At 35.1% G+C, this 12,945-nt stretch overlaps 1 protein-coding gene across 1 annotated transcript in view; it reads left to right on the top strand.

The window, feature by feature from the left end:
* Positions 1 to 1,750: 1,750 nt before the first annotated feature.
* Positions 1,751 to 12,945, top strand: part of LOC120431301 (uncharacterized) — a 65,986-nt gene continuing 54,791 nt past the window's right edge. Inside the window, exon 1 of the mRNA XM_052706958.1 lies at positions 1,751 to 1,885. Within this exon, the coding sequence (XP_052562918.1) occupies positions 1,751 to 1,885 (135 nt within the window). The remainder of the gene's footprint in view (positions 1,886 to 12,945) is intronic.

Here is a 12,945-nt window from a genome sequence, read left to right as displayed (position 1 = left end):
GGAACTTAGCTCTGCTGGTTTGTTTTCGCTAATTACTGGCAAAAATATGTGACAGCAGAAAATCTAGCGAAATTTTTCGCTGTAGTTCTCTACTACTCTGGCAGAAATTCTACTGTTGTTGCTGCAGAATTGCCAGTTTTCATTCTCATCTCAGAGTTGATTGATGGAAACTTTACAATCTTTTGAATCTAAGTGAAACTAAAAAGCAAAATTGCAGTGAAATCGACCACTCAATTGAAATCTAATGTTCACAAAGTTCTGGTTTATAAAATCAACAAATCCAACGAGTAAGTAAACAAACACTATTATGTGGAATTATGTGGATGTGTTTGCAAACTCGTCATAACAAACAGAATTATGTTTTCAAAACGTTTCCAACAAACTTTCACTAAGGCCGTTGCAAATATTTATTAAAGTTTATGTCCCTCGGCTTTGACCAAACTCGAGGGGGGGAATAAATAAAAATAAACCAGACGTCAGCGAAACAAAACGCTGATCCAGTGCTTTTTGCTAGTTTTAGCGAACCTTATCGCGTTTGGCGATAGATCCCCTTCCTGGGAAAAAGTAATTTTACAAGTTCTTTTAAGTTCTATTTAAAATGTAATCAGGGGAACAGCATCTAATTCCAGCGTGCCTCTAATGTTGGCAGGTCAGAACTTTTACATTCAGTTAGAGCTAATTAAAAGCGTTTTCAACTGAAATCGAGTGATACATAGCTTAACACTTGTAGCACCAAAACTTACGCCAAGCACCAAGGGGGTCAAACAAGTTGGAAATGCAACTTCTTACGGCTGTATCTCGGCGAAAACTCAACCGATTTGGATGATTCTTATTGCATTCGATTCGGAAGGATGTCAAGAATCAGCTACAACAAGGATCCAAAACAGATGCGTCTACCCTAAGTTACAATGAAAAAGGCATTTCCGACTTTTTTTTACCAGTGTTCAAAGAGCCGATGAAAATGCATTTCCAACTTTTTTGACCCCGTTGGGGCTACAAGTGTTAATAAGAAGTGAGCAAGCAAGTTTCTATCAAAAAAATTGCAAAATTAGTCGTTTAAATAGTAAAAATCAGCAAATTGGATGGAGTTAGGAGCGAGTGTTTAACCTGCCAAACATACGAGAATTTCCCCTACATTATGTGGTTTTTATTTACTTGAAGCCAGAAAAAATATAAACGTTCAAAAATTATTTATGTAACTGCCTGTAGTATCCATTCATGATGTTGTATTTAGTCTAAAACTTCAAATATGCCCTCAACGTATTTACTAACTATTCTACTTCAGCAAACCATTTGGATCGGTTGTAACCTTCAACCGTTTGCCAACATCGGCGTTTCGTCTTCAATGAGCATATTTACCGATCAATTTTTCGACTCATTGATGCTTTTATTGCGACGACGTGCGTTCCACCGCCGTAGTCCAGATGAGTTCGGAAACCGTCAATTTCGAACTATACCGGAACGTGTCATCTTCACAACTGGCCGGACACATGACTTTGTCAAATTAACTATCCACTTAATTGATTTCAAATAACCTTTCGTAATTGCTGGGTAAGCGCACTTGCAGATCCTAAAAGGTTTACACTCTGACTCGATTCGTGTAGACACTTTGATCAGCCGATATTGTACAATTGTAGCACTTTTCGATGAAGTCATCTCGTGTTCTTCATATCGACAAGGCTTCGGCTTCTGTTTTAATTGTAAATTGATGTAAGATTTCTGTTTTTGTATGCAGATATATCGCCCACGTATGTGTCTTATGTTTTCACGTGCTGCTTATTTGGCTCATTTCAGATTCATTTGCTGCTGCACGGCACTCATCGTCGGGCTCTCGATTGGAACAACCGCAGTCGCTGCTGATCAGTCCACTAAGGAGCGAATAAGGGTAAGTGTAGTTGATCAATGGGATACCGATGTAGAAGTATAAGGCTTAATTTGGTAAGGTATTTTTGCCAGGTCAGATATGGGACTGACACAATCATGGTTTAATAAAATGAGAAAATTGCTTCCGAAAAAGCTTTGAATAGATCCCGCCATATGGCAAGAATTTCCTACCTTTTCGCTAATCGATTTTCTGCAAACAGTTTTTCTTCAGTTTCATTTTCTAGACATCCATTCATTCAGTTTTTCAATTGCCCTATATGTTTTATGCCTGAGAAAAAAAAAACAATAAAACCCTTCCAAAACCACTCAATCGCCCGCTTCACTTAGTTTGACTAATTTGCATATACACAGACCCTTTAAATTGGGCAAACAATTTGAAAGTGATACTGTGCTCTCCGCACTCATCGCCAGACCAGCTGCGATTATATATGTTTGTCCATTAACAGCTATTGTGTGAGAGTGCGTGGCTTTTATTTACTGTAATCACTTCACACCACACAGCACACACACAGCCACACGAAGAGCAACTTGGAGTCCGAGGAGGAGGAGAAGTGCAGTTTAGAGGGGAGTGTGAGGGAGAGTGCATCACTCCGTTCAGATCCAATATCATCCACGCGCGCCACGTTCAAGTCTTTGAGTCAAACGAAAGGGAGAGGAGATTGTTACTTTACCATAAAATCACTCCAAGTACAAGTATCCGCTACCACCGTCATCATTCAGTACTTTCTTTTCGATTTTTGCCTCCATCAAATCAGCTTCTGTTCTGTGAAACATAATAATGTTTGGGATTTTACGAGAGTGTTTATGATGTCATTTGTAGTCTGTGTGAACTGTGAACTGCATTCCGACAGATTGATGAGTTATTTATTGGAAGTTTTTCGAGTGATGAATGCTTGAAAAGTGTTTTTTAAGAGTTTAAAATTTAAAGAAGCTTTTCACTTTAGGAACAAAATTAAATCTTACTCTAAATTCAATAACCCTCCTACCCCTTTCTCACTTTCCCATTCCCCAATCCCAATTTCCCCAACCCCAATTTTCCCATTTCCACTTCCCCCCTAAAATATAAATAATTGCCAATTTACACTAACACACCACACCTAACTTATTCGGAGCGTTTGGTACGGTATGTCCACGCATCCTTCCTCCCCTGATGATTCTGTGAAATGTGGTCCGTTCACAGAATCTGTCTCTGCGGTTAATGCAACGCAGTAGGCCTGGCCGCTTTAATTTTTGCAATACATTTTCGGGGTAACTCGGATGTACTGCAATTATAACAATTGACAAGAAAGAACTTGGGGCGTAATCTAACCACAAGTTCTTCCAGGATGCTTTTTTCGGACTGGCTGCGCTTGTGTTCGATTAGATTAGATTAAATCTTACTCTGAGGTTTTAATTTCACAAAAATCCTGGGAATCCCCAGAAAATTATAAATAAACAGACAATGGTGGGAAACAATATAGTGAACCATAAATACGGTTCAACACGGTTTGTCGCCGTTGCATACACCCTAAAAAATGCATTCAATATGTGGGAGTAGCGAACAGCACTAATTCTCCATACAAACTTTGGAGAAAAACCATTCGGCCCCGTTTGAATATTTTTGAAAAAATCAAAGTGCACGTGTTTCTGGGGACCTCAAACTTCATGCTTCCCCTCGAGTTGAGCTTGCGCAGAAATTTTGTTGATCGGTGTTATTATTTGGGTAATTCTCTACCAACTCACACGAAATCGGAAAAAGTTGCCCCGGACCCTCTTAGATTTACGTAAAACTTTGTCCTAAGGGGAAACTCACGAATCCGAGGTCCATTTTTTTAATATCTCGTAACGGAGGGGCGGTACGATCCCTTCCATTTTTGAACATGCGAAAAAAGAGGTGTTTTTCAATAATTTGCAGCCTGAAACGGTGATGAGATAGAAATTTTGTGTCAAAAGGACTTTTATGTGAAATTGGACGCCTGGTTTGATGGCGTACTTAAAATTCCGAAAAATCCTATTTTTCATTGAAATTAAATACATTCGGAATGGTATTGAATCATACTGACCGTGGTAGAGAAGTGTTCAAAGTACCTCAAGAAAAACATTGCACAAAATGTTGAAATGTTAATAAAGTTAGTTAACTATAATGAAGAAAGTGTTGATGAATAGCATTATTTAAATCTTTTTTTTTTCTTAACTTATTTTTATTAGGTCCTTTTAGGTGCTGTGACCAGGTTGGGACCGAGGATCAGTAAAACAATATATAATAACAAAAAAAAAAAAACTTCTTAAATTCCATACTTGGAGATCATGTAACTGACGAGGGTTACTTGGTCCAAGCGGGTCTTGCAGGTCTTGAACCTGCCGATGTACTCGGAGAAAATCCCCCACAGCTCAGCCGAACTGTAGAGTACCTCCCCGGCTTCCTTCTCCGTGGCTCCACCATCTCGGGGGCCACCTTGGCTGCTTCCTGCGGGACGAGGGCGATCCTTGGATTTTCCGTCCGGAACTGCGCCCGGCAGCGAAGGGAACTCCGCCGGCGTGAACGCCGGAACTGCTGGACTCTGCTTCTCCGCCTTCCTTGCCGGCGGTTTCGCCTGCTGGCGCCTCCGGATGAAGTCCGCACGCTTAGGGCAGCTGCGATCCGTGGCTTCGTGGGCTCCAGAGCAGTTGACACAACGCTTCGGCTCGTCTTCTTGGACTTTGCACTCGTCCGACTTGTGGGGACCCCCACAGTTGTTGCACCTGCCTTTCAGGTGACAGTTCCTGGTTCCATGACCCAGCTGCAAGCAGTTCCTGCACTGGGTCACGTTCGGCCGCTTGTTCCGGTAGGCCTCCCACCGGATGATAGTGCTTGCCACAACTTTCATTGCAGAGAGCTTCTTCAGATTGGTGTATCCCTTGGGGAAGACCACAATGTACGGAGTTTCGTCCACGGTGGACTTTTCCTTCCGCTTGATTATATGCACATCCAGCGCGTCCAGCTTGAGATCCCTCTTCAGAAGGTACTTGACCTCGTCCGGTTTCAGTTCATCAGGAAAACCACGAAGAACCACCCGATGATTTCGTTCGCTCCGCCGATCGTGGGTGAAAAATTCCACTTTCTTCTTCTTGAGTAGCTCTTGCAACTTGTCAAAATCTTTGACAGAGAAGCAGGTCACTTTGGTTCCAAATCGGGTTAGTTTGTAAATCGGTTTGAAACCTAATTTACAACTTTCCACTATCGCCACGAGCTTGTAAAAATCCGTGGTGGTTGCTTTTGTTTACCTGCCGACTGGCCGGGTGGTGGAACCGCCGGGGCGTCTCCTCCTCCTGCTGGGCTGGCATTGTTGTTGTTTTTGTTATCCGCTAGCGGGCTGAACTTGTTGTTGTTGAGCAGGGTCTTCTCAACTTTTTCTCCTTCGATGCCGGTTCCAGTGACCTCGCTGGACTTCTTCCGCTTCCGATTCCCGCGGACGGGACGAAAATCTTCCTCTTCGGAGGATTCCTCCACCTCCATCTGTCAAACACTTCCAAGCACGCGTTTCCACTACACGGAGAGACCGGCCGGGGCAAATCTAAGAAAATCTTGGTTAATTTAACTAAAAGTATGGGTTAATTTTTTACACAGCTTTTTTTCAACAACCGATTGTTGATTTTGCTAACCCGAAATTGTTGACCACCGGTAATTAAAATTAACTAAAAAAATAGTTGGAATTGCCATTTTTGTTGGTTAAATGGCCGAAAAAAATTCTAGCAGTCGACTGCTAGAATATTTTTTTCAGAAAATTAACTAAAAATTTCTTGTTTTCAGCCGAAATATTGTGGAATATTCTGTTAAAAACTGGCTGGGACATATTTTTCAACAATTTTTTTTCGTTGTATCAACCAAAATATTTTTGCATGCAGCAAATTATTAGTGGTTTAAAACAAAACATTTCTTAATTAGACATAATTTATGTAAGTGTTGATATATATTTTCTTTAATTATCTAACGATACAGGCTGGGCCGAATTTCTAGCTATATTTTAACTAATGTCTTACTTGAATACAGAAAAATATGTGTACATGTAGTCAATAACTAGCAGTTGTTAGCAATATTTTTATTGAATTTGCGGTAAATTTTGTAATAATGCCTCACAAATTAATGCTGAATGTTTTTATGTTCGCATTTATTCTGCCTAAAAAATTAACGTTTTGTACTAATTTGTTTTTTTTTTTGCATGAAGTTGTTAAATTACTGTTAAAAAGCATCAAAACAAAACTTTTTTATAACTGTTGTTATAAAACATGTAAAGTTTGATTTATGTTTTAAAAAATTACGTTGCATTAAACTTAAAAAATAATAAAAAAGCATATTACAAATATTGTTAAACATATTTAAAAAAGATGTTTAATTTAACATGAATTCCTGAAAAATAGAAATCGAGCAAAATTTTCACCAAGTTTTAAGCTTATATTTTTATTATGTTGTATAAAATTAAGTGTTGTATCCACTTACCATCACTGTGAAATCATCCGATAAGTCATCATCATCTACAATGGTCTCAGGTTTAGTTATTTTTCTTATGGTTGGACACAGAATTCACACCAAAGCGAACCTTTTGCTGCAAATAGACATATGAAATTTATTAGTAATTTAAAACAAAATTCTTAATTTCGGCTATAAACTGCAAAAAGGAACGTAAATAAATGTAATTATATTGAGGAAAGAAGAAATATCAATAATGCTACTTACCAAGGTTGCATTAATTTAACAATTACTTTTGGCAACAAACTTTCATTGCATTTGATTCAATTTATTCAACGTACTCCGATTCCTGAAAAAAATATTTTGAGTTTTACTTACCACAAAACTTTTAACATAATTATTATCTTCTTTTATATATTTTTTTATTTTTTTAAATATTTTACTTCATCTCTATTTTTTATGTTGTCATGTGTACGCATTTCTATGTATTTTATGATTGATGATTCTGAAAAAAAAATAATGGTTCATTAAGATTTTATCCGTCGTAAGCACGAAGCTTTTTAATGATTCAGTTTTCTAATAAGAATCACATTAGATAAATTAATGTGCAAAAATAAACCCATACTTACTTGGATTAATCAACATTTTGTTAAATTTGCCCGGGCTGCTCTATCCGTGAAGAATCGGCCCGCATTTCCCTTCTATTGCCCTCTCGTTCCATCAAACATTCTTATAACGTGTTCAACTCACTCGCATTAGAGGTCCTCATGGCGAAGGTCGTCCTCTTGCTCTTCATAGTTTATCACCTGCAAAGAAATCATCAACAAACCTACTCACCAATTCCACCTCTCCAGTTACACTTTGATTTGCCACTTCAACATTAGCCAAATAGTGTAATTTTCACCATTCACATCCTCTCACTTCACAATTAACAACACAAACTCAACAAATCGACCGCTCTCGTTCGAATCCTGACTTTAAATGACAGACGTAAACAAACCCAAGTTCATCTATAAAATATTCAACCAAATGTAAATTATATTCAACCAACAAAATTTTTGATTTTCCTAAAACCAAAGCTAACAGTCGAGCACGTTCATTCGAGTTCGGGAAATCTGTTAGCTTTTTGCCTTTAGCATTTTCAACAAACAGGTTATTAAATTAATACTAAATTTTGGTTAATTTAACAGAAAATTGGCAGTGACAAGTACGTTTTTGTTAAAATTTACGAAAGTAAAATCAACAATTTTAATTGTTAAAATTTCTGGGCACGGTCTCTCCGTGTAGGAGAAGGTAAAATAAGTTTGTAAATAAATAATATTATGTATTTTTGAAACATTAATCAAAAAAATCCCTTCTCTCATAGGCATTTTCAGTTGAACCAATTTCATATAAAATGCGAGAACTTTTGATGTTTGTTTCTAATTCAGTTTTAAATGCAATATTAATCGATAAACGCAATAAACAAAACTAGTTTCAACGAATTTCAGGCAAAAACCTGTTGAAAAGCTTATAAATTTAGTTAACTAAATAGAAACATTGATTTTTTCCTTGCAAACTACGTTAGAAGCCTTAGTAAAGGTACATTTGACATTGAAAATATAGTTTGAACACCTTAAATCTGATTTAAACAAGAAAAACTATGACTATCAAAGTCAGTTTACGGTACCCAGTATGGCATTTTTTCAATTTAGAGCAAAAACTTTCATTTTAAAATTACTTGAATTTTAAATTTGGAGTATTATTTTTTAGAGTTCAACAATATTCTACCAAGTTGTAGAACATACAATTACAAAAATTTTGATGTAAACATAAAGAGTTTGCTTGTAATCATCATGAGCTATCGAAAAATTTGCGAAAAAAAAGTTTGGGCAGAAGAGTTAAATTATGCCAATCGTTCTAACTAGCTCTCAAATGAAAAATTAAGATCCAATATTAAACTAGTTTCTATCTGAGTTAGTTAGTAACGGTAAGTGTCTATCATCATTCAGAAATGATTTAAAAAACGAATATTTTAATTTATATGAACTGTCTAAGGCGTTAAAATGCAAAATAAATATACTTAAATTCAATCAGATGTTTTGAAGTCAATGGGTTGGTGCATCAAAGTGAAAGAAATCGATACTTTTTTTCAATTGCGATGTTTCATGGAAATTTGAAAAGGCAAACATTTTTCTTCAAAATCTGTATGATATTGAAATCAATTATTTTGAGAGACTAGTGACTTTAAAACCTGATTTTCTTCATTCTATATTCTTTACTTACATCGAAAGCTGTGTATTCGATTATTTCTGACGTATTTGGACTCCCTCGTAACAAATTTCGTCCTCAATGTAACATACTTTTGACCTGCTATAAACGTCCAAGTAAGTATCAATGACTTAAAGCGGCTATAACTCTTCGCTGTTGAATATTACACCCGCACTGTTTTTGCCATTTGACCCGCGCCACCAGAGAAGAAAAAAAACCAACGTCAATGATGGCGCTTGTTTTGGCACTTTGTTCACGCACGACGCGTAAATATCTTCAAACATCATCATAATAATAATAATGATGATCATCACATTTATCCCGGCTGTCAAAGCAGACACACGCACAAACGCACGCACGCACTCTGGAACACACTTCCATTTTTTGGGCAAAACGGCACGCAGTTTTTCAAACGCCAAAAAAAAATCAATACGATTGGGGGACTTACATTTGGTCATTCATCCGATTTTTATAAATGACAAATGGATTCTGGTTGAAAAAAAATCGCAAATCAACAATTCAATAAACAATACCAATAATAGGACCACCCACCCTATTCCTGGTTCCCCGAGAAGCGAAAAAAGTTCCACGCCACTTTTCTTGATTTTTTGGACGTTCTTTTTCCTCGACGAAACGGCGTGCCGCATGAATGATAAATCGTTACGACGATGGTGGTGAAGTCGTTTTTTTTTCGCTGCTCAGCCTCACTCAGTTCTCGGAGTGATTTAAAATAATCGTTCTCAATTATGTTTTGGCAGAAACCCACGTGCGATGCTTGGTTTAGCATCTGCCATTCGAATAGGCCCTATCATATGTGGTGGAGCTGAGCATGATATGTTGAAACGACCTTGGAAGCGGAACGCGTGATGTTGGAATTATGGCACCCGATTGATGTTCGGTTGTCTTAAAACCAATGATAAGAGATTTAAAAAAATGGATACTGGAATCGGCAGATTGATGAGTTTGAAGTGTTAAAAAATGCTTTTTGGAACACCACTAGTGTCCGGACTTCAACTGATAAGGAGTCGTCTAAATTTATAAGATACACCCAAAACTGGCAGCGTTAGTCTGAGAGAATGATGGTCTCGAGTCGAGAGAATAGTGGTACCATTCACGGACGCAGAGAACACAGCTCGAGATGGGCGATAGAACTATTCTCTCGAGGTTCATTTGCAAAAAAAGTTCATCCGTCAAACAAAAAACCAAATGTGTCGTCAACGGGAATCGAACCAGAGACCTTTGACAAACCAATCCAATGACTTAGCTGCCTCGGCCACCACAGCTTGGTGACCAAGGAGAAGTCAGAAGTCGATGTATGACACTTGTTGGAGATTTATTGATTCAACTAACGAATGAACTCATTTGTTATGATGGTGTGAGTTGGTACCATTATTCTATCGATTTTGGCACTGAGCCCTCAATAAATTTTGAGAGAACGATTATCTCGACTCTGAATTTTGGGTTTATAAGTAATTTGGTTTCAATTGATTGATTTTTTATTTTTTACGAAAACTATGGATGAATAAATAAATTTAATTGCTTTAAAAAATTAATCTCATTTTGTTAATTTTGTATACTACTGTGATGGATGAAATTCACATGAGATCCTCAGGTCTAGTCCCTCAATAACAAATATTTTTGGAAATTACATTCGAGTTTATTGCAAATAGTGACTGCACAGGTGCTCTTGTGAACCTTTTTCAATCCTAAAATGATGAGAAAAAAATTGCGCGAGGGTTAGCAATAAAAACACTATCAGAAATTCACCCCAAAAAGACTCGAACAAACAAATGGGTAATCAATCAGCAGCACATTTCCATCCACTTTAATCTCACCGTTGTGCAAAGTTGATTCATTCTTTACAAAGAGTTAATATTTTAAATTCTGGAGTTTTTTGAATGCCAAAATTTTAGTGCTTTTTTGGTGTTTAAAATACCCTGACTTTGACGGTTTCAAAAACATCCAAAATGCGGAAATTAAAAATATTGTTTATTGAACCTTTAAAAAAAACCTTTTGATTTGTTTTTACTGAAATAGCTTGATTCTTACATTGGAAATATGCAAAGTAACATTATAGAAATGGTTCATTTCTACCATTTTTGTCTGAAGCAACCAGATATGACAGGTATGCGGTTCAGCATTTCAAATTACGCTGCCAGTTTCACACTTTTCACTCTCGTTTACTCTGCATTAACGTCGCCCCGGAAAATACCCCCCTCTGAACAGACAGACAAACAGACCCGGGGAGACAACGAACGGTATCTCGTGAAGCGCACTCTTTTAGTTCCAGCTTCCGCAATTCATTCGTTTATCAACAGCCAACAGCCATCCAGCTAGCAGCAGCAGCACAAGTAGAAGTAGATTGCAGGTTCCAGTGCGAAACAGATTCGGTACTCTCTGGCAGTGGAGGAGAGATTAAACAGTATCTTATCACGTGGCGTAACAGAAATTTTTGTTTTCACATGAGCCAAACGGTAGCACCAGACCAGCATCCAAGCGCTGCGCAGTATTGTTTGGTTGTGGCAGTTTATCCATGGTTGGGGTACCCAGTCATCCAGTTTATCCCCACGATGAAGAACACTGCGAAATGCAACCTGTGGGTCTTAGAAAAGTAGACCGGTCACTCTAATTAAAAAAAATACAAAAATACAAAAATACAAAAATACAAAAATACAAAAATACAAAAATACAAAAATACAAAAATACAAAAATACAAAAATACAAAAATACAAAAATACAAAAATACAAAAATACAAAAATACAAAAATACAAAAATACAAAAATACAAAAATACAAAAATACAAAAATACAAAAATACAAAAATACAAAAATACAAAAATACAAAAATACAAAAATACAAAAATACAAAAATACAAAAATACAAAAATACAAAAATACAAAAATACAAAAATACAAAAATACAAAAATACAAAAATACAAAAATACAAAAATACAAAAATACAAAAATACAAAAATACAAAAATACAAAAATACAAAAATACAAAAATACAAAAATACAAAAATACAAAAATACAAAAATACAAAAATACAAAAATACAAAAATACAAAAATACAAAAATACAAAAATACAAAAATACAAAAATACAAAAATACAAAAATACAAAAATACAAAAATACAAAAATACAAAAATACAAAAATACAAAAATACAAAAATACAAAAATACAAAAATACAAAAATACAAAAATACAAAAATACAAAAATACAAAAATACAAAAATACAAAAATACAAAAATACAAAAATACAAAAATACAAAAATACAAAAATACAAAAATACAAAAATACAAAAATACAAAAATACAAAAATACAAAAATACAAAAATACAAAAATACAAAAATACAAAAATACAAAAATACAAAAATACAAAAATACAAAAATACAAAAATACAAAAATACAAAAATACAAAAATACAAAAATACAAAAATACAAAAATACAAAAATACAAAAATACAAAAATACAAAAATACAAAAATACAAAAATACAAAAATACAAAAATACAAAAATACAAAAATACAAAAATACAAAAATACAAAAATACAAAAATACAAAAATACAAAAATACAAAAATACAAAAATACAAAAATACAAAAATACAAAAATACAAAAATACAAAAATACAAAAATACAAAAATACAAAAATACAAAAATACAAAAATACAAAAATACAAAAATACAAAAATACAAAAATACAAAAATACAAAAATACAAAAATACAAAAATACAAAAATACAAAAATACAAAAATACAAAAATACAAAAATACAAAAATACAAAAATACAAAAATACAAAAATACAAAAATACAAAAATACAAAAATACAAAAATACAAAAATACAAAAATACAAAAATACAAAAATACAAAAATACAAAAATACAAAAATACAAAAATACAAAAATACAAAAATACAAAAATACAAAAATACAAAAATACAAAAATACAAAAATACAAAAATACAAAAATACAAAAATACAAAAATACAAAAATACAAAAAATACACAATTACCCTAACACACAATTTTCTCTAATTTCTCTAAAAAAATCTCTTTTTGTCTGTGCTGGAGCATCGAGGGACCTGAAGGTATTAGAAGCTATACTTTAGCGCAAGACTACCTGTCAGAACTGTTGAGTACATTCATTGGTGCAACTCGGAGTGAGCGGAGATTTTCGATAGTCCAAACTGGATTTTCCCCAAATTACTCCATGAAAACCTGCATACGCTTGGCAGGAAGATGATGAAGGTGTTCGTGGGAATGTTTGTCTCTGTTTTTGGCGCTTTGTTTACCTTCTCTGGCATACATAGTACTCCCAAAGAGGATGGGGATGTTGTTGTTGTTGTTGTCCAAACACCACCTGCAGAAGGA

This window comes from Culex pipiens, chromosome 2, assembly GCF_016801865.2.
Source record: "Culex pipiens pallens isolate TS chromosome 2, TS_CPP_V2, whole genome shotgun sequence".
NCBI lineage: Eukaryota > Metazoa > Arthropoda > Insecta > Diptera > Culicidae > Culex > Culex pipiens.
Note: the sequence above shows the minus strand (reverse complement) of the source record. Positions and strands in the feature narration are given on the sequence as shown.